Below are 25,158 nucleotides of genomic sequence, written 5' to 3' on the forward strand. Positions count from 1 at the left end.
CACATCTGATTGGATGACCCAGAAAGGCTTCACTGGGGGAGTTCGCATCGCCATGGATTCGAAATGGAGATCATAGATCTCCCATTCCTCCCAAGCAGGAAGTGAGTGACAGAAAGAATGTGTTCTCCCTTCTCAAGTGTCTGTTTCTGGAGAGAAACACAGCAAGGATCACCATCCTCCTTCAGATAGCATCTCCTATACAGGCATTCTCTCATCCTAAAGCCATATACCACACACAGAGCAGAAATGGTAACAGTGCTGAGTGAACTAGCCCCATTTGCAGACATTCTTTTTTGGCATCACTTTTTTTCACAGACTGTGTGACTTTTTGTGTTTCAGTCTTGCGATTTAATTTGGAGAGATAAGGCATTTGGCTTTTAAAGTGTTGGTTTAAAGATTATGGAAGAAGTTTTTATTTTTTTTATTCCTCCAGAAAAAATAATCTGTGGCTTTGTGTTTGCTTGCCCAACTCTGCTTTATTTTCTTCTGAATACGGCCCTTAGATGTCAGTCCATCTAAAGTCACTTTAATGGTTTACGAGTGTTCCCAGGATTGCCCCTGGGAGCATCATCTGCTTGGCCCCTAGATGCCTCACAGGTGCCAGAGACATAATTCACTGCGAATTGGAATTCACTGAGGATGTTGTCCTCACTCATATGATGGATTCTGGTAGACGTCCGGCTGGAAAGCACAGTGATCCTCCTTCTGGCTGGAGCACAATGTGCGACAGCGTTAGCGTCTCGCGCCTAGCGCCTGGCTTTTCTGTTGCTCTCTCTATGGGAGATCTATGCATCAGCGAGCCAGAGACTCCCAGAAGAGAATGACCCAGACAGCTCAGCTGTGCTTTCAGACAGACAGAGTTCTTTTCCAACGGCAAGTGAAGGGGCTAGGTTCTCAGACAAGGCTGACGAATAAAACACACTCGTCAGTAGCAGAGACTCGTGGAGCTTTGCCTTCAGGTGGTGTTGGTGCTCGGCAACTATGCTCTGCTCTTCAGGCACAGACAGGCTGCACTGCTAAGACCTGATTTCAACAAGTTAGAACCTTCCAGATGATTTTTCTTTTTTTTTCACCAAAAGAAACCAAATTGTTTGTTTGTTTTGTAGGGATATAGGAATGCCTGAGGGAAGATCACCATGACGGCGAATAAGAACTATAAAACAGCGTCTCAGCAGAGAGGGAGAGGAGCAGGAGACATTCCAGAGAGGTGAGTGACGCCGTTCAAGATCTGGGACAGAAGAAGTGATGAGGTGGTGAAAGTGACTTTTTTTCAGTCAGAAAAGAATTTGGCCATCAAAGGAACAGCTTATTGGCAAAAAAAAAAAGATTTTGAGATCAAACTCTTTAATGTATGTCAATAGACCCGGTTATGATGACATACATTCAGTGGAAAACCTGCTACCTTTAAAATTAAAACAAATGATACATACGTATCCCACTATATCCAGTAATGCCAAAGTCCATGTGGCTTAGATTAAATTTCCAGTAAACTGTGGAAATAGCCCATCTGGATTTCCACAGCAGCAGCCGCTCAGCGATCTCCCTGAAATGAGCTCTGGATGAGTTACTCTGTCCTTTTTTGAGCAGAAACGAAACGAACACCGGCCCTAATCCAGTTCCTCTGCCAAGCCTAATATTGCACAACCGTCAGACTGGAGCACGGAACAAAGACTCTGCTAATCTACTTTGTGTCCCACAGACTGTGTCTTCAGGAGGGACATAAAGTAGGTTAGGTTGTCCCATAAGCACAAAGTAAAAACAAATGGTTGCTGACGTACAACATTTCTCAGTTCATTAGGGTTTATTACTGTTTTTAATTTATTCATATCTTTTTTTTTCCTTTTGATATACTTTGTGTCCCATAGACTGTGTCTTCAGGAGGGACATAAAGTAGGTTAGGTTGTCCCATAAGCACAAAGTAAAAACAAATGGTTTCTGACGTAACACATTTCTCAGTTCATTAGGGTTTATTAATGTATTTCATTTATTCATATCTTTTTTTTTCCTTTTGAGTGTTTTGGCTACTTCTATTTGTTAAGATTTGTGGACTGAGTGAAGCTGTGTATCTGACTCATGTGAGGTCTCTCAAGTTCTGCTCGTTCCCTCTGATGCATGTATCACAGGGATGTTTGTGTTGTATGGTTGTATGTGTTGTATGGTTGGTACATCTACTACACCTAAAGCAATGCGTGGTTTGTGTACATCCTATATGTAGCGTGTGTTTGGTTTGTGTTCCAGGTGCCAGTCGGTCTCTCCTCCTCCGACTCTTCCCATCATCAGACGCTCGCCACACCCTTTCAGTGATGGGGAGGAGTCTATCCCTCGGCCACGCCCCACTCGCCCCGCAGACCACGCCCTCCTCCGGCCCCACAACAGGAACAGCTCTGCCATCACCCCAGAATGCCCCTCACTCAAGCTGCTGAGGAGCCGTGGGATTGGCCGGCTGGACCCCCAGCTCTCCGTGTTCAAGCCCGCCACTCCTGGTCGAGGCAGGGGGCAGAAGGAGAACCGCCTCGAGGGGGTGTCCGGCATGCACCCTCAAAACGCAGCCTCGCAAGGGTCTTTGCACAAGGCCACCGAAACCCAGTCGAGCTCCAACCCCCTGCAGAAGCCGTCCGTCAGCCGAGCCTCCACCCCTACCCAGCCGGCCTCTCCGATCCAGCCCAGCCCCGACGTCTCGGCCCAGCCTGGCCCCCGGCGGCAGCTCCGGAGGGAGTACTGCCGGGTGGAGCTGCCTCGGATGAGCCTGTACGTGGAGCGCCGGACCCTGGGAGAGCAGACGGGGGGCAGTGAGGGTTGCCCCAGCCTGCTGTCCTCCCCCTGCAGCGAGAAGGCCTTCGACTTCCAGGACCTGCGCAAGCTGAGCCGTGCCTTCTCCGAGTGCTCCTACCCGGGCACGGAGGACGAGGAGGGCGGAGGAGGAGGCCCGGAGATCCGTAGAGGATGGCCGGGGCGCCTGGAGAAGAGGCCCAGCCGGCGGGAGGCCCAGGCCATGCTGCTGCGCTCCCTCTCCGCCCACAGGGGGCGCCCTTCTGTGCTCAGCCGCGTGCAGGAGATAGAGCAGGCCCTCAAAGACTGCCCTGAGCAGGCCCCCCTGTACCCAAGCAGCTCGTTCGGCCCTGGGAGAACCACCCCCAACCCACCCGGGTTCAGCAGGCCTTGGGGACCGGAGCGGAAACACACAGGCACCTGTGCAAGCCCCACGGACTTCAGGCCAGGTCAGATGAGGGTGCAGAGCCCCGTCCCAGTGAGGAGCCCCGCCACGACCCATCAGAACCCCCCCAGAGGGATGCCTGTCAACCCCTTACCCAAACCCAAACGCACCTTTGAGTACGAGCTCAACCACCCCCATGACAGACCCACCTCCCCCGGCAACGGCTGCCCGCCTCAGAGCCCCCCACCCCCCCTGTCCTCCCCAACCCCCCACCCCACCAAGGACCCCAGGCAGCACATAAGAACAGGCAGCGGCTTCTGCAGAACTGTTCTCAACAGGTGAGAACCCAGTGACCCCGTAAGTCACAAAATGGTGAATTAAAAACAAATGTATTTCCTTATTTTCCAAACTGTACCTATGAACACAACAGTGAGAAAAGTAAGTAAGTGAAGTTTATTTATACAGCACTTGACTTCAGCTGATCCAGGTCAAACCTACTACGCAAGGAGAAAAGTGCACGTGCAGTTGTGTACGAGATGAGATAAAGGCATGCACAGGCATCTCCTGTTCTGTTTTTGATACTACAGATCTCAGTTTACAGATATTCAGGTGGAAAAAAAACAGATCTGGTCAGCTGCTTAACATGGGTGTCTGATCAAATTGAACCGCTTAATTTGTTTTTTTTTATGCTTTTGTACCCAATGATTCAGTTCAGTTCAGTTCATATTGGTCTGTGAGTGTATAATACATTTGGCCTCATTGGAAGTATGTTATGAAATGCTTGAGATATTCTCTCTGGCAGGGGGACTGCCAATGGAAACTAGCCTTTTGACTATAGTTGGGTGCATTTACATTTGAATGTTCATGAATGAACACTGTCCCTCATGATCAAATAAATAAATGTATTGATTGATTGATAGATTGAGACGTAAGACTGCTGTGAGGATGTCAGGCGTGTCTTGTGTGTTGCAGGGACTGGTACTGTTTGGGCGAGGCTGCCCATCGTCCTACCTCTCAGCCAATCACAGTTCAGACAAATGGAAACGTCTCCATGGCGATGTGCCATCGTTCCGGTTCTAAAAGCTCTTTTGAAGAGAACCCGTATGAAGACATCAGTGGTGAGCATAAACTGACAGTGACTGAAGAATATCTGATTAATTAACCTCAGTCTCACAAATGTAATCAAACGCTATGCATGACTGCCCCTGTCTTTTGATGGTAATCTGAAAGATAATTGATCTAAAGTGGACAGTCAAAGATGTCTTAGGACCTTCTCCTGTAAAAACACAATAAAAAGCACCTTTGTCCCATCCAGCAGTGAAAGTTAAACATTTAATTTTTTTCATAAGAAAAAGTAGCATAAACCATGTCTTTGACAACCCATGACAGTGTGAGCTAAGCTTTTTTCCAGGGTGTCTGTGTGTTCACTGTCTCCCATTCATTTCAACCGTGAAAAGAAGACACAATGGCTCCTTTGAATAATGTCCATTACACGCATGGTTTCCCTTTTAGTTTTTATTCATTATAGATTCAATCCGCTGGCGCTGTAGTATGAGAGGAATGTGTTCCTGGTGGCAGCCAGTGTGTTTGCGTTGCGACTTGGAGAAATGATTATGAATGACCTCCTGACCTCATAAATCCCCCTCGGTCTCTCCTCTGGCTCGGGGTGCGACTTGTAGGCCTGAGGAGAATGAGGACTCTTGAGAAAAGTCTGACCTCACTGCTTTCAGTCACACTTACATCAACAGCCTCCCCGTCTGCAGTCGTATGGCTGCCAGGGTTAGTGTAGTGTAGTGTGTGTGTGTGTGTGTGTGTGTGTGTGTGTGTGTGTGTGTGTGTGTGTGTGTGTGGTGTGTGTGTGTGTGTGTGTGTGTGTGTGTGTGTTTGTGTAGTGTGTGTGTGTGTGTGTGTCTGTGTGTGTGTGTGTGTGTGTGTGTGTGTGAAGGTCACACAACAGCCTGCCCCTCTGCAGTCTCATGGCTGCTCGGGCCCTTAATGTTTTTGGGTTTCCAGTTGCACCCTCTCTGGGCTTCGTGCCCGGTGTCGAGTGTTTTTGGACGAAATGCATCAGACATCTAAATAGTTTGAAAGCCCACAGTAGATCCTCCGTAGATGATGGAGTGTAAGATGTAAACAGATTCCACACACACACACACACACACACACACACACCGCCACTCATTTTAAAGCCGTCACGTGTCTGTTTTACTCATCATTGCACTCTCATTTGGCCTGTGTCATAAGCCCTGAGGTTGGTATTGCGATACAGACAGCATGTTTAACCTTTGCATTCAGTAATTAGTTCCCTGGCTAACTTTAGCTCAGTCTAATCAGTTTCAGGAAATGGCTTAATAGTTCAAGAACTCGTCAACTTGTCCAATTAAATGTGTGTATCATATGTATCATGAGTTTTCAAAAACTCAAACTGTGTGTAATGTCTTTTTTTTTTTAAGAGTTAAAATGTATATATACAATTTAAGATCTGTAATTTTCAAGTGAGGTTTACCTAGACACATATGAGTGAGCCTTTATGTGTTTAGCATGCATTTAAGGGTGATACATGTTTGCTTTGACTCCATGTGAATATATGTTAATTTGGATGCTCTTCCCCTTGACCCCCCCCCTCTTCCCCATCACCCCCCCCCCACCCCTCTTCCCCTTGACCCACCCCCCTTCCCCTTGACCCCCTCCCTCTTCCCCTTGACCCCCCCCTTCCCCTTGACCCCCCCCACTCTTCCCCTTGACCCCCCCCCCTCTTCCCCTTGACCCCCCCCTTCCCCTTGACCCCCCCCACTCTTCCCCTTGACCCCCCCCCCCCTCTTCCCCTTGACCCCCCCCCCACTCTTCCCTTTGACCCCCCCCCTCTCTTCCCCTTGAACCCCCCCACTCTTCCCTTTGACCCCCCCCCTCTCTTCCCCTTGAACCCCCCCACTCTTCCCCTTGACCCCCCCCCCCTCTTCCCCATGACCCACCTCCCCCTCTCTTCCCCATGACCCACCTCCCCCTCTTCCCCATGACCCCCCTCCCCCTCAGTGTCCCGTAAAGAGAGCCCAGACGAGGAGGTGGAGCTGAGGGACCGACGGAACCGCTTGGCAAGGGACGGCCTGCAGGAGAGGAAGAGCATCATACCACCTCAGGTAACACACACACCACCTTCAGTGCCTCCTCAGGTAAAACACACACCACCTTCAGTCCCTGCTCAAGTAACACACACACTCCACCTTCAGTGCCTCCTCAGGTAACACACACACTCCAACTTTAGTCCCTGTTCAGGTTAAACACACACACTCCATGTTCAGTGTCTCCTCAGGTAAAACACACACTTATCCTACTCAAGTTCATTCTCAGTGCAACACCACACAAAGACACCACTCTCCACAGGACACGTCCATACTTATCAGCAAAGCCCCGAAGGCTGATAATTGATTCTCACGAGTGTCGAAAGAACACGCTGGTGTAAATCCTGCTCTAAAATATGAGGTGGAACTAATCTGTGGGTTGCAGCAGGAATCCTGGTCGTGTCTGGGCTTGTAGTCTACTTACATGATGAAGGGCAAATGCTCAATGAGTAACAGTTTAAGGTGTGGACACTTACCAGTAATCTGTGTCTTAGAAGCCAAAATGTCATTATTTTGCTTCACATTACCTACTCCGTTATTATCTGTCTCTATTGTTTTCTCTCTCTCTCGCTCTCTCCCTCTTGCTCTCTCCTTCCCCCTCTCACTCTCTCCTTCTCTCTCTCTCTCGCTCTCTCCTTCTCCCTCTATCTCTCTCTCTCTCTCTCCTTCTCCCTCTACCTCTCTCTCTCTCTCTCCTTCTCACTCTCTCATTCTCTCTCTCTCTCTCTCTCTCTCTCTCTCCTTCTCTCTCTCTCTCTCTCTCTCCCCAGCCTTCTCTGGGTCTTTCAGGTTCAGCAGGTCGTCGAGGTCAGAGGTCATCGCAGCTATTGGAGCGGCGGGTGTCGAGCGAGCGTCTCTTGAGCTACACCTCTCCCTGCCCCAGTCCCATCCGCCCCCTAAGTCCTGCCCCAGGAGGGGGCATGAGGGGCTCAGGGGAAACCCTATCACCCCAGCCTCACTCAAGAGTGCCCAAGGTCAGTCCCCTCTGCCAAACACACACAGCCCCTACAACCTCCAGGTACCACAGCCAGGTTGCCATGGTTGCACCAAAGAGACTAAATGAGTGACCCAAGGGCATTGTGGGAACTGTAGTCAATGCCATGCATGTTGAAGCAATTTCATTGCTGTTGGAAAACATTCCACTGTGCAGAATAGTTTTTCACTGGTGCTTTTCTCACGTAACTCCTCTTCCATCTCCTGTGGCTGAGGGAGCAGATCAGAGCTGAGCAGGAGCAGTGAGCATAGCAGGGGCAGTGAGCGTTAGTTTCCCCTCACACCCACAGCTGGAGGTGGAGGGAGGGGGAGTGGAGTCACCTGACCGTCTGCTGAATCGCAGAGTCTGCCAAAATTTTAAAGAATCCCCCGAGTTCCTGCTGCGCGTTGATCCTGCTCGCTTAACCACTTAAGGGTCCTCGGCCGACTCACAGGGGCCGTCCACGTGATGAAACGACAGCGGTTAAACAACAGCGGTTAAACGACAACGGTGAAAACTGAGTTTATGCAGAAACTGAAAGGTTTTGTCGCATTTTGGTGATTCGCCCACACGACAATTGCCTTTTCGTGGCCTGAAAACGCAAACTTATGAAAACGCGTTCCAGAGTGGAATCTTTTGAAGACGCGACCCCTACGGTGCTGCGTAGAGAGGTGGTCAGCCATTCCCTCTTTCGCTTTCTCTCTTCTGCTTTCCCTCTCTCCCTACTATGCCTCTTCTCTCTTGCTCTATCTGCACCCTCCCTCTCTCCTTTCTTAATCTTTGCCTTTCTCTCCCTGTCTCTCTTCTCTCTTTCATTCCATTCCCGTCCCTCTCTCTTTCCCCAACTCTCTCCTTCTCTCTCTTTCTTATCTTTCACTCTCTCTTCCCTCTCTTGCTGTGTCTGTTTGTTTTCACTTCCTCCTTCCTGCTCTCCTTGACCCCCTTTTCTTCTCATATCAGTGTGTGTGTGTGTGTGTGTGCATGTGTGTGTGTGCATGTGTGTGTGTGTGTGTGCATGTGTGTGTGTGTGCGTGTGTGTGTGTGTGTGTGTGTTTGTGTGTGTGTGTGTGTGTGTGTGTGTGTGCGTGCATGTGTGTGTACGAGTGTGGGGTCTAAGCCAGCATTGCCTCCCCAGAGACAGTCATTGTTGTACTGCACTGGATGTTTTATTTATCCTTGACATATTTCAACATTAAAAGGCTGGAAGCTGAAACCCAAGCATAAATCCTCATTTCCACACCTCCTGGATCTACATCAGGCCTGGAGGGACTGTAGCCGGAGGTTTATTCTCATTCCTCACTCCTTTGTCCTGCGTGGGGAAGGAGAGGCCTCCATTGTTAAATGCTCTGTGTTACGAGTGTGCAGAGAGTATCTGACAGAGGGGAAAGGAAGGCTTCAGGCGAGATGGAAAACAGGCCGCGTTGCCATGGGACCAGGCTCTGCTATGGCACATTAGTGGTTTGGGATGCAAAGCCCTGATATTCCCCAGTGGTGACCCAGAGTGGGCCTGAACAGCTGTATCTCTCCCTCCCTCTTTCTCTCTCTCTCTTTTCTCACTCACTCATTCTTTCTCTCTTTTCTCTCTCTCACTCACTCATTCTTGCACTCTCTAACTCTTTTCCCACTCTCACTCACTCATTCTTTCTCTCTTTTCTCTCTCTCACTCACTCATTCTTGCTCTCTCTAACTCTTTTCCCACTCTAACTCACTCATTCTTTCTCTCTTTTCTCTCTCTCACTCACTCATTCTTGCTCTCTCTAACTCTTTTCCCACTCTAACTCACTCATTCTTTCTCTCTCTCCCTTTCTCCCTCCTGCTCTCTCTCTCTCTCTTTCACATACACACATTAACTTTCTTTCTCTCTCTCTTTTCCTTCCCTCACTCACTCATTCTTTCTCATTCTTTCTCTGTCTCTCTCTTGTCCTTCTCACACTCACTCATTATTTCTCACTCTCTCTTTCTCTCTCCTGCTCTCTCTCTCTCTCTGTCTCTTTCGCACACAAACATACACGTTGTCTTTCTTTCACTCTCACTCTCTCTCTCTTTTTCTCTCTCTCCATCTTCTTGTGTACACAGCTGGTTCAGAGGATCAATTCCATCTACCGCAGCAAGCGAGGGAAGAGGAGACTGAAGAAGCTCTCCACGTCCAGCACAGAGATCTCTTCTGTCAGAGGTATGGGGAGGGGGCGGGGCTCAGTTGATCACCCTCCCACTTAAGATGGAGTAAGGGTCAATGGGGCCGAGTGAACAATATCAATCTCTAATGGGGCCATTTGGCTGTCTGTCTCAGCTGCTTTCAGTTTATTGATTATGTGTCTGTATCTTTCTCTGTCTGAGTTTATAGAAGATAACAGCGGGAGTGAGAGTGACTCCGACGACCGCTTTAATGGTGAGAGTCGTTCATGCATTTCACCATGGTCCTCTGGACTGAATTCATAATAATAAAAGCAAAAAAATATGAACCAATTTATAGGTTGGGCAATGCCTTAAGTCGTTAAGCAGTTTGTATGAAACTTCGTTTACACTCCTCTGCCTTCTACATCAACTCTCTCTGCTCTCTCTCTGTTTCTCTCCCTCCCCCCTCTCTATCCTTCTCACTCTGTCTCCCCTCTTCTCTCCCTCTTTTCTCACGCTCTGTCTCTCTTTATTGGCTTGACCATAATTTTGTACACTTTTGCCAAAGTACAGACTGGGAAACAGAGAGAACAAAGAAACAGACTTATACATGCTCACAAGATGTGAAAAACGTAACTAGATTTGCTTTTCCTGAGTGAAATACCAGTACTTGCAAAGCAATACACAAATAAATACATAAATAAACTTTCTAACAAACATTAAGCAGAAGATGAAGTTGAAAAAGCTAAAGAGAGAAAGAGAGAGAGAGCGAGGGTACACAGTTCAGACACAAATAAATTAAGAAAGAGATGGGGAAAATTGATATGAAGATATTAAAATAGACAGACACAGAGACCCAGATAGACAGATAAATAGACAGACAGATATACAGATTAATAGACAGAGAGAGAAAGGGAGACACACAGACAGCTGCAGAGACTGTAGCAGTGCCCATTGAATGTTGACAATCGACCGTTACAGCCGGTGCTTAATTTGTAAATCAGAATGTACCGGAACATGGCAGGAAGCGTTATTTATTTATGTTTAATAAGAGCATTCACAATAATCACTCAAAATCAGAAGGGGGAGGCGCGTTGAAATCGCTGTTTGTGGCTTGCTCTCCCTTCTGTCTGTAGATTTAGGAATACGGGCCGGAAATTCTATATATAACCACTAAAAGCAAGCTGGCTCAGAAACTGAACTGTTACTAAGCAGGCTGCTTAGGGTCCGACTGGCCTAATTTGATTTGGAATCTAAAATCCTTCAAACTATTAAATAAAGATACGTTCATGACTTGCTCACCACTATCTTTTAGTTTTTAAAGCTTTTTTGAATCTTTTTGAAAATTTCATTTTATGTTGTCCGGAACACAGACAATGGGAATTTTGTACTCTTTTATCTTAAATATCTTTAAAATTATAAAGCATAGGAAAATAAAAGTAACATAGTGTGTCATTAACAAGACCTATGTGAACAAAGTTTCTATGTTTGGCAGTTCCAGCTGAACTATACGCAAAATTCAGTGAGAAAAATCAGAGGAACAATAAGAACCCTAGGAATAACAGTACAGTGCAAACAGTGCACACAAGTTCAAGTGCAAAGAGGTGTTTATACGTAATTGGGTTCTTTCGGGGAACCTTTCTTTTCAGGGAACCATTCTTTGTCTCTCATTTGCTCCTGACCTCTCCGTTGGTCTCCATCTCTCTCTGACTCTGTCTGAGACTGTCTGTCAGAGCCCCCACTCTCTGTCTCCCTCTCTCTCTCTCTCTCTCTCTCACTTTCTACCTCTCTCTCTCTCCCTGTCTCCCTCTGTTTCTCTCGCTCTCTTTTCTTCTCCCACCTACTCCTAATTTCATCCAATGTGTAATGACAAAGCCAACTCTGCCACTCCTGAGACTATTCCATACTCACAAATTCCATGATATAAGATATTTGTATCTGTCTCCTTTTCTCTCCCTGTCTTTCTCCTTTGAACTATCCCTCTCCCTCTCTGTCTCTGTCTTCTCTTTTCTTTTCCTTCACACCATATTCCTGTTGTCTCTCTTTCCTCTCTCTCTCTCTCTCTCTCTCTCTGTCTCCTCTTTCTATTTTCCCTTACGCCATATTCCTGTTGTCTCTGTCTTTCCTCTCTCTCTCTCTCTCTCACTCTCTCTCTCTCTCTCTCTCTCTCTTGTCTCTTTGTCTCTCTCTCTTGTCTCTCTTTCCTCTCTCTCTCTCTCTCTCTCTCTCTCTTGTCTCTCTCTCTCTCTCTCTCTCTCTCTCTCTGTGTGCAGTGCACATCCAGAGGCTGTTGCGTCTGCAGTCTGTGCTGCAGCGTGCTCCGAGCTATCGTACGCTGGAGCTGCAGCTGCTCCAGTGGCAGGAGAGGCAGGAGCTGTTTGAGTACTTTGTGGTCGTGTCTCTAAAGAAGAGGTGTGGCAAGAGCTCCTACACCCCAGAGGTCACATACCAGTTCCCCAAGGTACACAGCATTGCATCACGGCCTAGACTACAGTAAGAATTACTATAATTCTTATACTTATACTTATATCAGAATCAGAATCAGTATTCTTTTATTGGCCAAGTATATTTTCACATACAGGAAATTGACTTGGTGTGGTTGGTGCATAGGACATAAAACAACAATATGTATAAGTAGAAATTATATACAAGTTACTGTACATACAATATACAATTATACTACTCTTACATTATACAAGTACTATGAAGGCAACTACCATAACTTTATACAACATACAACTTTGACTACTACAATGACAACTAGTACTACTACAACAACCATTATGACAAGCCAAAGTCAACATTGTCTGCGAGGGAGCTTACTCAATACGAAAGAAACAGAGGGAACAGAGTAGGAATAAGCACGTAAAATAAGCACAACTAACAAGATTAATTAACATGACAACCATAATAATCACGCTCAAATACAATGCCTCCTGTCACTAATTCTAATGCTAATAAAAACAATAGCGAGACAGACTGTATGAAAAGAGTAGTCTTCTCTTTCCCATGTGGAAGACACCAACCTGGCCAGAATGCCTCTTTGTTTGTCAGTTAAAGATTAAAACGATTTGTAAGGGTAGGTAATAGGAAGGGAGGAGGGAAGGAGAGAAGGAGGGAGGGAAGGAGGGAAGGAGGGAGATGAAAGAGGATGCCAGTTTCTGTGCAGTAAAATACCCACGATGCCCCACAGCTGGATCGCCCCACCAAGCAGATGAGGGAGGCGGAGCAGCAACTCAAAGCCATACCCCAGTTCTGCTTCCCAGACGCCAAGGACTGGAGCCCTGTCTCCCACTACAGCAGGTAGGACTGGTGCACCAGATATGACCAATATAGTAGGATGAACCAGAGCAGTGTATCTGTGTACCAGGGTATCTGGCATGACCAGTGGAGTGGGTATGACAAGTGGACCATTGCTGCAGGTATGACCAGCATACCATATGTATGAACATTTCTGCACGTTTGGCCACTGTAGCAGTTATGATGGGTGCAGCAGGTTTGGCAGGGTGGGTTGTTAATAACTGTCTGCACCCATCACTAGATATTTAAGTTCAGCAGACATAACTCTCTGACAATTTATCAATTGATTAATGACTAATTATACCTTTCGTACTTACATTATGGCTGCAATTTTGTAGTCTTACAATATCAGCAATAAATAGTTTTACTCTATATTGTAGAGTTTGACCATATATCGGCGAGTATCTTAAATGTAATGCAAACCACTACATGATTGATATTTATCATATACCGACGAGTATCGTAAATGTTATGCGAACCGCTACATGATTGATGTTTACCAAATATCGTTGAGTATCGTGCATGTAATTCGCACCGCTGCATGATTGATGATTACCATGTATCGGCGAGTATCGTACATGTAATTCTCACCGCTACATGATTGATGTTTTCTTCTGTTTCCCTCAGCGAGAGCTTCTCCTTCATGTTAACGGGTGAGGACGGCGGCAGGCGTTTTGGGTACTGCAGACGTCTGCTGGTGAGTGGGTCGGGTGGTTGCTCTCTGAGCCTCTCATCGCTCACGTGTGATTGGCCGGACGTGTTTACTCCTGCGGCTGATGTATGCCTTCTCGCGGAGCCCCAAATATGTGGGTGGCGACTGCGGATGTGGAGACATGATTGTAGAGGAGGGATATTGGTTTAGAGATAGCGGGGGAGCCTCTCCCATAAGCCCTTAAGGAAAACACAGGCACACACACACACACACACACACACACACACACACACACACACACACACACACACACACACACACACACACACACAGACACACACACACACACACACACACACACACACACACACACACACACACACACACACACACACACACACACACACACACACACACACAGACACACACACACACACACACACACACACACACACACACACACACACACACACACACACAGACACACACACACACACACACACACACACACACACACACACACACACACACACACAGACACACACACACACACACACACACACACACACACACACACACACACACACACACACACACACACACACACACACACACTGTAGAGTAATTCATCTGCTTTTATCAAACTTCTCTGACTGCTGTTTATTACCAGCATCCGCTTCCAGGGAATGGAACAGATATGTATGTTTGGGCATCTGTGTGTATGTGTGTGTGTGTGTGTGTGTGTGTGTGTGTGTGTGTGTGTGTGTGACAGAGAGAGAGATTGGACAGAGTAAGAGAGAGAGATGCATAGATAGATAGTGAGAGAGAGAGAGAGAGAGAGAGAGTGAGAGTGAGAGTGAGAGTGAGAGTGAGAGTGAGAGTGAGAGTGAGAGTGAGAGTGAGAGTGAGAGAGCTAGAATCAGGGGGAGAAAGCGAGTTAAAGGTTGCTGCACGTACATGAGGAATCATCTTCTTTGAGCTGTGTCTGTCTCCCTGTGTCTGTCTGCCTGTGCTTTGTTACTGGAACTGTACTCACTCCCCCCCCCCCTCTCTCTCTCTTATTCTCTCCCCCTCTCATTCTCTCTCTCTCTCTCCTCTGCCTTTCTCTCTCTCTAGCCCAGTGGTTCCGCTCCGCGTCTGCCTGAAGTTTACTGTGTGATCAGTCGTCTGGGATGTTTTGATCTTTTTTCCAAGGTGAGAACCCCCCCTGCCCCCCCACCATGTCCCTCATACCCCCCCCCCCCCCGCCCCCCATACACCCATAGACATAAATATGTCTATTTATGTGTCTATGCATACATCCCCCCCCCCCTTTTCCCCCACCACCGCCCCTTCCTCCCCCGCACATGTGGAATCAATACTCCTACACGGCTCTGGTCTGACCACTGCGGGAATGACAGAGAGCGAGTGGGAATGACGGGTCCTGGATCGGATCAGACTCTCGGCTCCGGCCGGGGCCGGGACTTTCCCACTCCCCCCTCCACCCTGGGAATGTGTTTACATACGAGGGGGGAGAGGGAGAACCACGGAGTTTAAACTCCAGCGGCGTATTTATCTTACCGGCCTTAGGATGTCTATGTGAGAGATATATGGTGAAGTACCTTTTATAGACTCTGGCCCCCTACCTCTATGTGCTAAGCTTTACATCAGATTTATGTCAGCGGTTCTCAAGGATCACAAAAGTATCTTACACGTTGTTTCATAAGCCATGTTCACATTAAAACAACACAATGGATTTAGTGCAACACTGATGACTTCAGCAGGACAGAGCACAGTTTTTCTTCGTTCTCATTGTGTTTATCAACATCGTAATACCCGAGGATATCTAAATGCATCTGAGGTGATTTCGTAGTATTGCTTATTTTTTTGAGGAGTTCGCAGGGCATTTTTTCCCAAGAACAGAGGAAGATTGTGATCTGAAGTATGTGATCTTTGAAAACAGAAAAACATGGAGTTTTAAACCCGGGCTTTTCTGAGGAATCTTACAGTAAATGCTACCAATGTCTGTCCTCACAGCTGTCCTGCGAGTGGCAGTGTAGTCAGTACATGGAGTGGTAATCCTGCATCCTGTTATTGTTTTGGCACTTTATAAATACAATTATATTGTAATCCTGCATGCTCAGCAGTACTGAGACAGTGCTGAAGTGCTGAAGAGGGAAACAAATAGTTTTGTGTACGCAAAGCTATTGTTCGCCTCAAGTGATGATGACTATAGTGTCAGATGCCAGGAGGGGTAGAAGAAGTACAGAGATGAGGATGCAGAGGATGAGGATGAGGATGAGGATAAGGATGTTGATGATGGTGATATTGAAGCAGATGATTATGGTGATGATAATGCTGTAGAGTTTGATGATGAAGACAAAAAATTAAATAAAGTTGAAGTTGATGATGATGATGATGATGATGATGATGATGATGATGGTTGTACTGATGCTGAAGTTTATAGTCATCATGATATAGAAAGATGGAGATTTTGGTGGTACTGATGATGATGTATGATACGGTGATTATGGCCGTTGTGATGCTGGCCATGCTGTTGTTGCTGATCGAGAAGCTGGTGTTGTTGCTAATGGAGACGCTGGTGTTGGTGCTGATGGAGACGATGGTGTTGTTGCTAATGGAGACGCTGGTGTTGTTGCTGATGGAGACGCTGATGTTGGTGCTGATGGAGACGCTGGTGTTGGTGCTGATGGAGACGCTGGTGTTGTTGCTGATGGAGACGCTGGTGTTGGTGCTGATGGAGACGCTGGTGTTGTTGCTAATGGAGACGCTGGTGTTGTTGCTGATGGAGACGCTGGTGTTGTTGCTAATGGAGATGATGGTGTTGTTGCTGATGGAGACGATGGTGTTGTTGGGATGGAAACGCTGGTATTGTTGCTGATGGAGACGATGGTGTTGTTGCTGATGGAGATGCTGGTATTGTTGCTGATGGAGACACTGGTGTTGTTGCTAATGGAGACGCTGGTGTTGTTGCTGATGGAGACACTGGTGTTGTTGCTGATGGAGATGATGGTGTTGTTGCTGATGGAGACACTGGTGTTGTTGCTGATGGAGACGATGGTGTTGTTGCTGATGGAGACACTGGTGTTGTTGCTGATGGAGATGCTGGTATTGTTGCTGATGGAGACGCTGGTGTTGTTGTTGATGGAGATGCTGGTGTTGTTGCTGATGGAGACGCTGGTGTTGTTGCTGATGGAGACGATGGTGTTGGTGCTGATGAAAATGCTGGTTTTGTCTCAGATCTTAGATGAGGTGGAGAGGCGGAGGGAGGTCTCGGCTGCTCTGGTCTACCCCTTCATGAGGAGTCTGATGGAGTCGCCCTTCCCAGCCCCTGGCAGGACCATCAGAGTCAAGACCTTCCTGCCTGGAACAGGAAATGAGGTAAGCGACTGGAAGACATCCAAAACCCTCGTTTATTTGTAATATAAATCCACAAATGAATGAACAACTCTGCCTGTTATTCTTAGATTCTCCTATTAGCAATTTAAACACGCAATCCCTTGTGATTATGTAAAGTGAGATATCTGTCCCCCTGAACTAATACATGACCCATGAGGTGCAGGGTACTGGAGGGGTGGTGGATTAGGGGGAGACGATTAGGGAAGGCCCAGACCAATACACTCCTTCATGATCATGCCTGTCTGTACATATTGTTTGTAATTATTGTTAATATGAGAGAGCTGGAAGATATCAGAATTTCCCCACGGGATTAATTTAGTATTTATCTATCTATCTATCATCAATCTGTTTAATTACTGCATGTGTGTGTGTGTGTGTGTGTGTGTGTGTGTGTGTGTGTGTGTGTGTGTGTGTTTGAACATGTGTGTGTGAATATCTGTGTCTACATGTGTGTGTGTGTGTGTGTGTGTGTGTGTCTGTGTGTTTGAACATGTGTGTGAATATCTGTGTCTACGTGTGTGTGTGTGTGTGTGTGTGTGTGTGTGTGTGTGTGTGTGTGTGTGTGTGTGTGTGTGTTTGTTTCCCAGGTGATGGAGCTGCAGCGTCCGGCGGACTGCCGTCTGGAGCACGTGGACCTGCAGAGCCTGTTCAGCTGCCTGAGTGTGCCTCAGATCGTCCGCATCTTCGCCACGCTGCTGCTGGAGCGCAGGGTCGTGTTCGTGGCTGACAAACTGAGGTGAGGAGGCCCAGAACCGGATCCCAGCTGAACCAGAGCCGGGGTTGGTTCAGATCAAGAACACATCTATCCCAGAGTCACCAAGTACAGATTTTGCTTGTCCCCATCAACTGCTAAAGTGGAACACTAAAGACTTTGTATACTGTTAATTACACTATTTGTTTTTATTCTGACAGAAAAATGCAAATTTACACTATTTGTTGGGTTATTCATTAACGACCAAAGCATTATGGGAAACAAATGGACCCATCAAGCAGTCAGTTCCGCTCATTTTTATTAGATTTAATGTAGTGAGGGAGTAATATGAGTAATATGAGCTTAATCTCTGGAGTTATGCAAAATATCTTCCTGTTGGGGCCAGCAATATGACCAACGTTTTCTGAGTTATCTATCATTTTTATGGTATTTATATAGTTTGTCGTTCATCATCATTTCAAGGTGAATTGCTTCATAAGGCCTGGATGATAGAGAGAAACCAGAAATCATGATGTCACACTCTGTCCAAACATCCAGCGACTGTTAAACTGCTGGAGTGGCTCCCTCAGTGCTGGTTTTCCTCCATACATACTTATAAAATGACACTAAACAAACATCACAACCCCACATGGCATTTTAATAGAGATAGGCATAGATTTCTTCATTATACAGTATGATCATATCAGGGACTCCCCCAGGTATGAAATAAAGACAAACAGCTCCGAATGCATAAGTGATTTCCTCATAGTGTATCGCTCAGGAAGTGGGGGAAAAAAAACAACCGATTGAAATACTGCTGAATGTGCACACAGCTGTTTGCTCCGAGGTTGGACATATTTCATCTCCGTGTGTGTAGCAGTGGTCCAGAGGGCCCAGAGTGCTCGCGCCGCATGGGGGCCTTTCCAGTCTGACAGTCTGTCTTCATCTCTGGCTCTGGATGGGGAGAGGCGGGCCGAGGCTGTCCATGCAGAGCCAGGGGATGATGATGGCGCTCTCTTTGGTTCCATGCTGAAGGAATCCAGCTATGTGGTGTGGGTTACTGATCTGTCCAGTGAGACCCCCACTGAACTCAAGAGAGAGAGATCTCTCAGGCGCAAATCCAGCCCTGATCTCCCACTAGTGTCACACATAATGCATCCTGTGCCCTTCCTGTACCCTTCCTGTACCCTTCCTGTACCCTTCCTGTACCCTTCCTGTGCCCTGTCCTGCTGTGCCCATGTGGTGGTCGAGCTGCTGTACCCTGGCAGCTCACCTTCAGCCACTCCTCAGCAGCAGATAGCGTCTGACTCGGCCTCAGCTCTGGCATGAACACGCTGACCTGACACATGTTCTTCCCTTTGCCCCTTTCAGTGCCCTGTCCAGTTACGCCCACAGATCTGTATATTTTGTCATATTTGGTCTGCCCCTCTCCAATACCCGTCAGGCTGTTGTGTCGCTGCAGTTCCCAGCCACACGCTCTCGGCAGCGTACAGCCGCTGACTCCAGCATAGCTGCTACCCAGATCGGGCGTGGACCCGCTAACTTGACATGTTTTGTGCCCTCTGCCCTTCTCAGCACTCTGTGAAGCTGTGGTGCCACTACCAACACTTTGCCCTAGTGTCACACTCTCAGGTCCGACAGACACACACTCTGGCCCAAATCCGGTGCTGATCTACCCTGAGTCTGCTGACCTGAAGCCTGTTGTTCCTCCTTCCCCCTCTGCACTACCCTGTCGAGCTGTGCCCATGCTGTGGTGGCACTGACCTCATGCCTGTTGTTCCTCCCCTTCCCTCTGCAGTACCCTGTCGAGCTGTGCCCATGGTTTGGTGGCACTGACCTGATTGAAGCCTGTTGTTCCTCCTTCCCCCTCTGCAGTACCCTGTCGAGCTGTGCCCATGCAGTGGTGGCGCTGCTGTACCCCTTCTGCTGGCAGCACACCTTCATCCCGGTGCTGCCCGCCTCCATGCTGGACATGGTGTGCTGCCCCACGCCCTTCCTGGTGGGCCTCCTCTCCAGCTCCCTGCCCCGCCTCAAAGAGATGCCGCTCGAGGAGGTCCGTGTGTGTGTGTGTGAGTGTGCGTGTGTGTGTGTGTGTGAGTGTGTATGTGTGTGTGTGTGTGTGTGTGTGTGTGTGTGTGTGTGTGTGTGTGTGTGTGTGTGTGTGTGTGTGTGTGTGTGAGTGTGTGTGTGTTTGTGTGTGCGTGTGTGAGTGAGTGAGTGAGTGAGTGAATGAGGGGGGAGTGAGTGAGTGAGTGAGTGAGTGAGTGAGTGAGTGAGTGAGTGAGTGAGTGTACGTCTGTATGTGGAAGTAAGTGTGTGAATACTGTATATTTGAACCTGTATGAGTATGCATGTGTGTGTGTGAGTGAGTTTGTATGTGTGTGTGAGTGAGTGAGTGAGTGAGTGTGTGTGTGTGTGTGTGTGTGTGTGTGTGTGTGTGTGCACGTCTGTATGTGTAAGTGAGTGTGTGAAACTGTTTATTTGTACCTGTATGAGTATAAGTATGCATTTGTGTGTGATGTGGTATAGTTGTTTGCACAGCATGTGGGTATGTGTACATTTCTACATGTTTTATACTGCATGTACTTGTGTGTACAGTATGCAGAGCGCCCCATAGATGTACGTTTGTGTAAATATGTATACAGTGTGTGTTTGTGTGTGTGTGTGTCTGTGTGTCTGTGTGTGTGTGTGAGTGTGAGTGTGAGTGTGAGTGTGAGTGTGAGTGTGAGTGTGTGTGTGGCCATGTGTTCTTTGTCCATATGTGTCTTGCTCCACTGTCATGCATTCCTCTCCTCTTCACGTTCCCTTGGTCCAGTGATACGGTTGCCAGCGTGATGCTCTATCCGGTGCATTAGGACACGGTACAGTTGTGTAACGGCTGTTGTGTAAGCCAGCAGGATGTGCTGCTGTGATGTGCTTGGCTGTGCTGTGAGATCCAGGCAAGGTTTGCTCCAGAGGTTGGCAGATGGTCAGGCCGGGCCTCTAAGGGCAGCTGTGAACTACAGCACCCTGGGGAGGGACACTGAGGGACACACACACACACACACACACACACACACACAGACACAGACACAGACACAGACACAGACACAGACACAGACACAGACACAGACACAGACACAGACACAGACACACACACACACACACACACACACACACTCACACACTCACACTCACACTCACACTCACACTCACACTCACACTCACACTCACACACACACACACACACACACACACTGAGGGCCAGCACCAACGTGACCCCCCCTTTCCACCCCCAGGGTTGGGGGTGCTAAAGCCGTTTGGGAAAACAGCACAACTTCCAAAATAAGCAACATGCGGGCGCCGTTCCAGTGTGCCCGTAGAGAATTTGTGCCGGAAATTAATTTTATGTGCAGCAGAAACAAATACGTCTCGAGGTTGTTGAACTGCTCACTTGTGGATCCCGATAAACAAATATGCGTGGCGTCCTGTCCTAAGGGCGACTGGGATGATCCTGGGCTTTCAACACCACAGCTCACAGCTGCTTGTGTGGTTGTCTCTGTGCTAAACGAGTCCTGTGAGTTGAGCCCTCTGGTATTGGCTTGTATATGTGCTTGGTCTGATCTCCTGCAGCCTGTGAGCACCGGCTCATTGTGCTGTCACTGTAATGTAATGGAGTTACTGTAATGTAATGTAATGCAGTCACTCACTGTAATGTAATGGAGTCACTGTAATGTAATGGAGTTACTGTAATGCAGTGGATGTCATTTCAGTAATATGATGTCTGCGTTGTCTTCTTTCTTTTGTTGTCATTGTCAAGCAGTTTGCTGTTTCAGAAATGCCATGACTGTGTGATTCCATACGTGTGTATTTCAGGAACTTTTTTTATTTCAGTATTGTAAGCTTTGTGTTCCATTCAATATTATTGAGTGTGCGGTGTTAGAAACATGTGATTTCTCCTCTTCTTTGTTCTGTGACAGACTTTGATGGTGGACCTGCGCTCAGACCGGTTCATTAGACAGGTAAAAAGGAGACTTGTTTCTTCAAGTATAGTTCTTTTGAAGTTCAAGCATATCTGATGATCCCTTAGATTAACAGAATGTTTTAAACAAATCTTTTTCTAACTAAATATTTTGTATGGGAACATCTGCGTAGTGTCCTACTTCTAACTGTGCTTTATTTATTTATCAAGATGTTGAGCTCTTGTTTTGAGTTAGCAGTGTACACAGGAAATACAACTCAGAAGGACTTTAATCTCTTAAAGTAGTTTACACTCAGTGATAACAAAATGCTGTGGAACACCGTGGTGAGCGCTCTCTCTTCTTCTGTGGTCTTCATCAGATAGATGACGAAGCAACATTGTTGCCAAGGAAACTCCAAGCTGCTCTGGAGCAGGCTCTAGAACAGAGGGATGACATCATCTACCAGGATTCTGACAGCGAGTCGGAGGACGGTAAGACCACCATGACAGCAGAAACACAACATTGCTCGTAAGAACTCAATTACAAATTTAACATCTATAATTTTGTTTTGGCAAAAACATCTGAGAGTGTCGTAATGAAGAGCTTTCCGTTGCTTGTCCCGTCTTTAGACCACAAACTGAAACCACTGGCCTCAAACTGGTTCTGTTGAAAGGCCAGAGAATGAAGGTTTTTATTTCAAGCTGTCACCACAGTAGCTGCCTTTGGTGACTAGTTCCACCTCCATGATTGGGAAGATGTCAGTAAAAAAAAGTCAAGGACACGCACATTGAAAGACACGCACATTGAAAGACACGCACATCAAAGACACACACACTCAAATAAGTATATATTTTCAAATCAAACACTTGACGAAGATCTATAAAACGAAATAAGTCCTCACACTGACGGAAGCTCCCAGTATGATTTTAGTTATTTGAACACAACCATAAGGGTTTTGAGCATAATGCTCCTCATCAAGACTGTGATGATGTCAGTGTGGAAAATCCCCGTCATAGTAACTGGTTGGAGTCATATATGCACTTGAGGGTAACCAGAGTGTAATGGTGCAGTTGTGTCATCTTCTGCAGACAGTCACTCCCTGAACGCCGTGGTGTCTGAGGCGTTCATCCGCTTCTTCCTGGAGACGATTGGCCACTTCCCGCTCTTTATGACGCACGCGGCCGGCGGCGAGCGCATCTTCCAGCGAGACGCCTTCCGGAAGGCTGTGTCCTCGCGCAGCGTGCGCAGGTTCCTGGGCGTCTTCATGGAGTCTCAGATGTTCCACGGTTTCATTCAGGACCAAGAGCTCCGTACGAGCCGTGCCAAAGGTGATACACCTCTCACATGTGACCTTAGACCTCGCTGTCACTTTTTCCTCTTCAATTCTGGTCAAGATCAAGTTGACTAGTCTCATAAGCCTGACTCTTGACTAATTGTTTAACTACTGGAATTTTGTAATGATTTTCATGGTGTGGCTATCTTGCTGATCTTGTTGACATATTTGTATAGCGCACCTTAACCCAATGGGGTTGTGTGCACAGCAGGACTTTTCTTGACCCACGGTAATATTTTTGGATGACTGATATTTTGATGACTTACCTGATATTGTGAGCCATCCCTCACTGATCAGACTCCTATACCTGTGCTCTTCCGGGCCAGTGGGGCATGAGGCCTCTCCCTCATTTGAACTATTCTGACCATTGACAGCAATCTTTGTCTTCTTTTTTTTTTTTTAGATTAATTTTTGGGCTTTTTATGCCTTTATTTGGATAGGACAGTTAAATATATTATGACAGGAAGCGAGGCGAAGAAGAGGTGGGGAGAGGATTGGGAAATTACATCAGGCTAGACTTGAACCTGTGTCCCCTCGGGCAATGTAGCCCGTAAGTGGGGGGCTTTATCGGCTTGCGCCACCGTGACCCCCCCCATCTTTGTCTTCTTGACCCATGGAACATGCAAATGATGGCCAGGTTTAGACCAGTGTTCACGTAGCAGACACAGCGCTGGAGACACAGTCTGACACTAGCCAGGTTTGGTCCAATTGCCCTCAGTCTCAAAAGCCAGACAGGCCAGAAGATCTGTTATGTGTCTCATTATTGGCATGCTATATATGGGTGAGGCTAGGTTGGCAATGTTGTTCATTGTAAACTGAGTTTTTGAATAAATATATTTTGTTTTTACCCTGTACCTGAATGAAACGATCTGTCAAAAAGCCAGACGTGCACCCTGCCAGATGTTTTTTCTGTACCCATGTGAATATTTGTGATGATGTGAAATTTCTTGATTTGGTTTCGCTGTTCCATACACTAAAAATGCTTTTTTTTCCATGAGCTGTTGATGGTTTTAACATCACAATGGTCCTAAACAGAGGTCTTGAGATTATGGAATTGGACTGCCCCCTTGTGGACAAAAAAAAAAAATATTGGCCTTTATAGACAGACTGGATATTCCTCGTTGTTTGTTAAATATTTGAAAATACATATTATGTGTTATATTACATGCTTTATTCTGAGGCCCTCTCATTCACCCGTAGGTCTGTTTGAGATGCGCGTGGAACAGTATCTTGATGAACTCCCAGAGACGGAACAGGGTGGAGTCAACAGGTTCTTCAGAGGGTTAGGTGAGATGCTCCATACATTACTCCACATTATTCACTCTCTGAGCTCTGAAGGTGTCTTTGTTTAACGTTGTCTTTAAACATATTCGAAATACCTCTTGATTGGCCATACTCAAGAGAGTGTTCCCCTTGAATTCTATGCACCCTTGCTTCAGTGTAGTTGTCTACAGAAACCCGCCATAGAGACCTGTTGATGGCCTCAAGGGCCTGATATATCAAGGAGCCATCCGTTATGTGCGCTAATCTTGTCTTGTTTTATATCCACAGGAAGTAAAATTAAGTTCCTACACAAAAAGAACTGACATCAAGAAAACAAGGTGTTCAGCTAGAGATTCAAATGGATCACTTTTGTAACATGTACAGTTTATTCACACATGAAGCCAGGAAAAGGTCTATACTGGTTTGGAAACTGCAAATGATTTCATCTTGTATAAGGCAGGTAGCTATGAGTATTGCAAAAGGCACAAGATCACATGGCACAAACATGACCCGAAAGCAGTTTAAAGGCACCCAGTGCAACTTTCGAGGCTTAAAAATAAACATTCAATTTCTAGTCTTTTTTACACGTAGTAAGTTTCAATAACTCCATACCATTACATACCGACATTCAAGCAGCAAAGATGAGACGTCGTTGTGTGGTGAGAACTGATAGAAAATCGATAACAACAACAATCACCGCCATTTTCTTTATTTTTTGTAACCTACAATAAATAAAGCAGGCTTCCAGTCAATGGAAAAATGGCTTCTCCCCACCGGCGATTGTTGTTGTTTACGATTTTCTATCAGTTCTCACCACACAACGACATCTCATCTTTGCTCCTTGAATGTCGATATGTAATGGTATGGAGTTATTGAAACTTACTACGTGTAAAAAAGACTAGAAATTGAATGTTTATTTTTCATTGAATGTTTACATAAAGTTGCACTGGGTGCCTTTAAAGTCTAGTTTACAAATCTTGTGCATCTGTGAGAAAAATCAACTTCAATATATCAGAAGATGCCAGATGTCTGCTCCCTTGAATGACGTTGGAATCTACAGACCTAACTGTGGTTTTGATATGGACAGAAACAGACATGTAATGTCTTGACACTACTATCTGAAGAACACTCAATGAATCTACAAACCCAACTGTGGTTTTGATATGGACAGAAACAGACATGTGATGTCTTGACACTACTATCTGAAGAACACTCAAT

General features: G+C 46.7%; 1 protein-coding gene across 1 annotated transcript; it reads left to right on the top strand.

Annotated features, from left to right (window-relative positions):
* The first annotated feature begins 911 nt into the window (after positions 1-911).
* LOC308372094 (DENN domain-containing protein 2B-like) lies at positions 912-24,483 on the top strand. The gene is made up of 19 exons (XM_080847202.1): positions 912-1,207; positions 2,239-3,492; positions 4,127-4,272; positions 6,188-6,291; positions 7,044-7,247; positions 9,323-9,419; positions 9,591-9,635; positions 11,635-11,822; positions 12,555-12,664; positions 13,289-13,358; positions 14,430-14,507; positions 16,554-16,694; positions 17,300-17,448; positions 19,279-19,456; positions 21,363-21,404; positions 21,724-21,835; positions 22,433-22,672; positions 23,878-23,964; positions 24,229-24,483. Exons 1-19 carry the CDS (start codon positions 1,137-1,139, stop codon positions 24,261-24,263), a joined length of 3,351 nt encoding a protein of 1,116 aa, XP_080703328.1. The 5' UTR covers positions 912-1,136; the 3' UTR covers positions 24,264-24,483.
* The last annotated feature ends 675 nt before the right edge of the window (positions 24,484-25,158 follow it).

The sequence above is a fragment of the Sprattus sprattus genome (genome assembly GCF_963457725.1).
Source record: "Sprattus sprattus genome assembly, chromosome: 11".
NCBI lineage: Eukaryota > Metazoa > Chordata > Actinopteri > Clupeiformes > Clupeidae > Sprattus > Sprattus sprattus.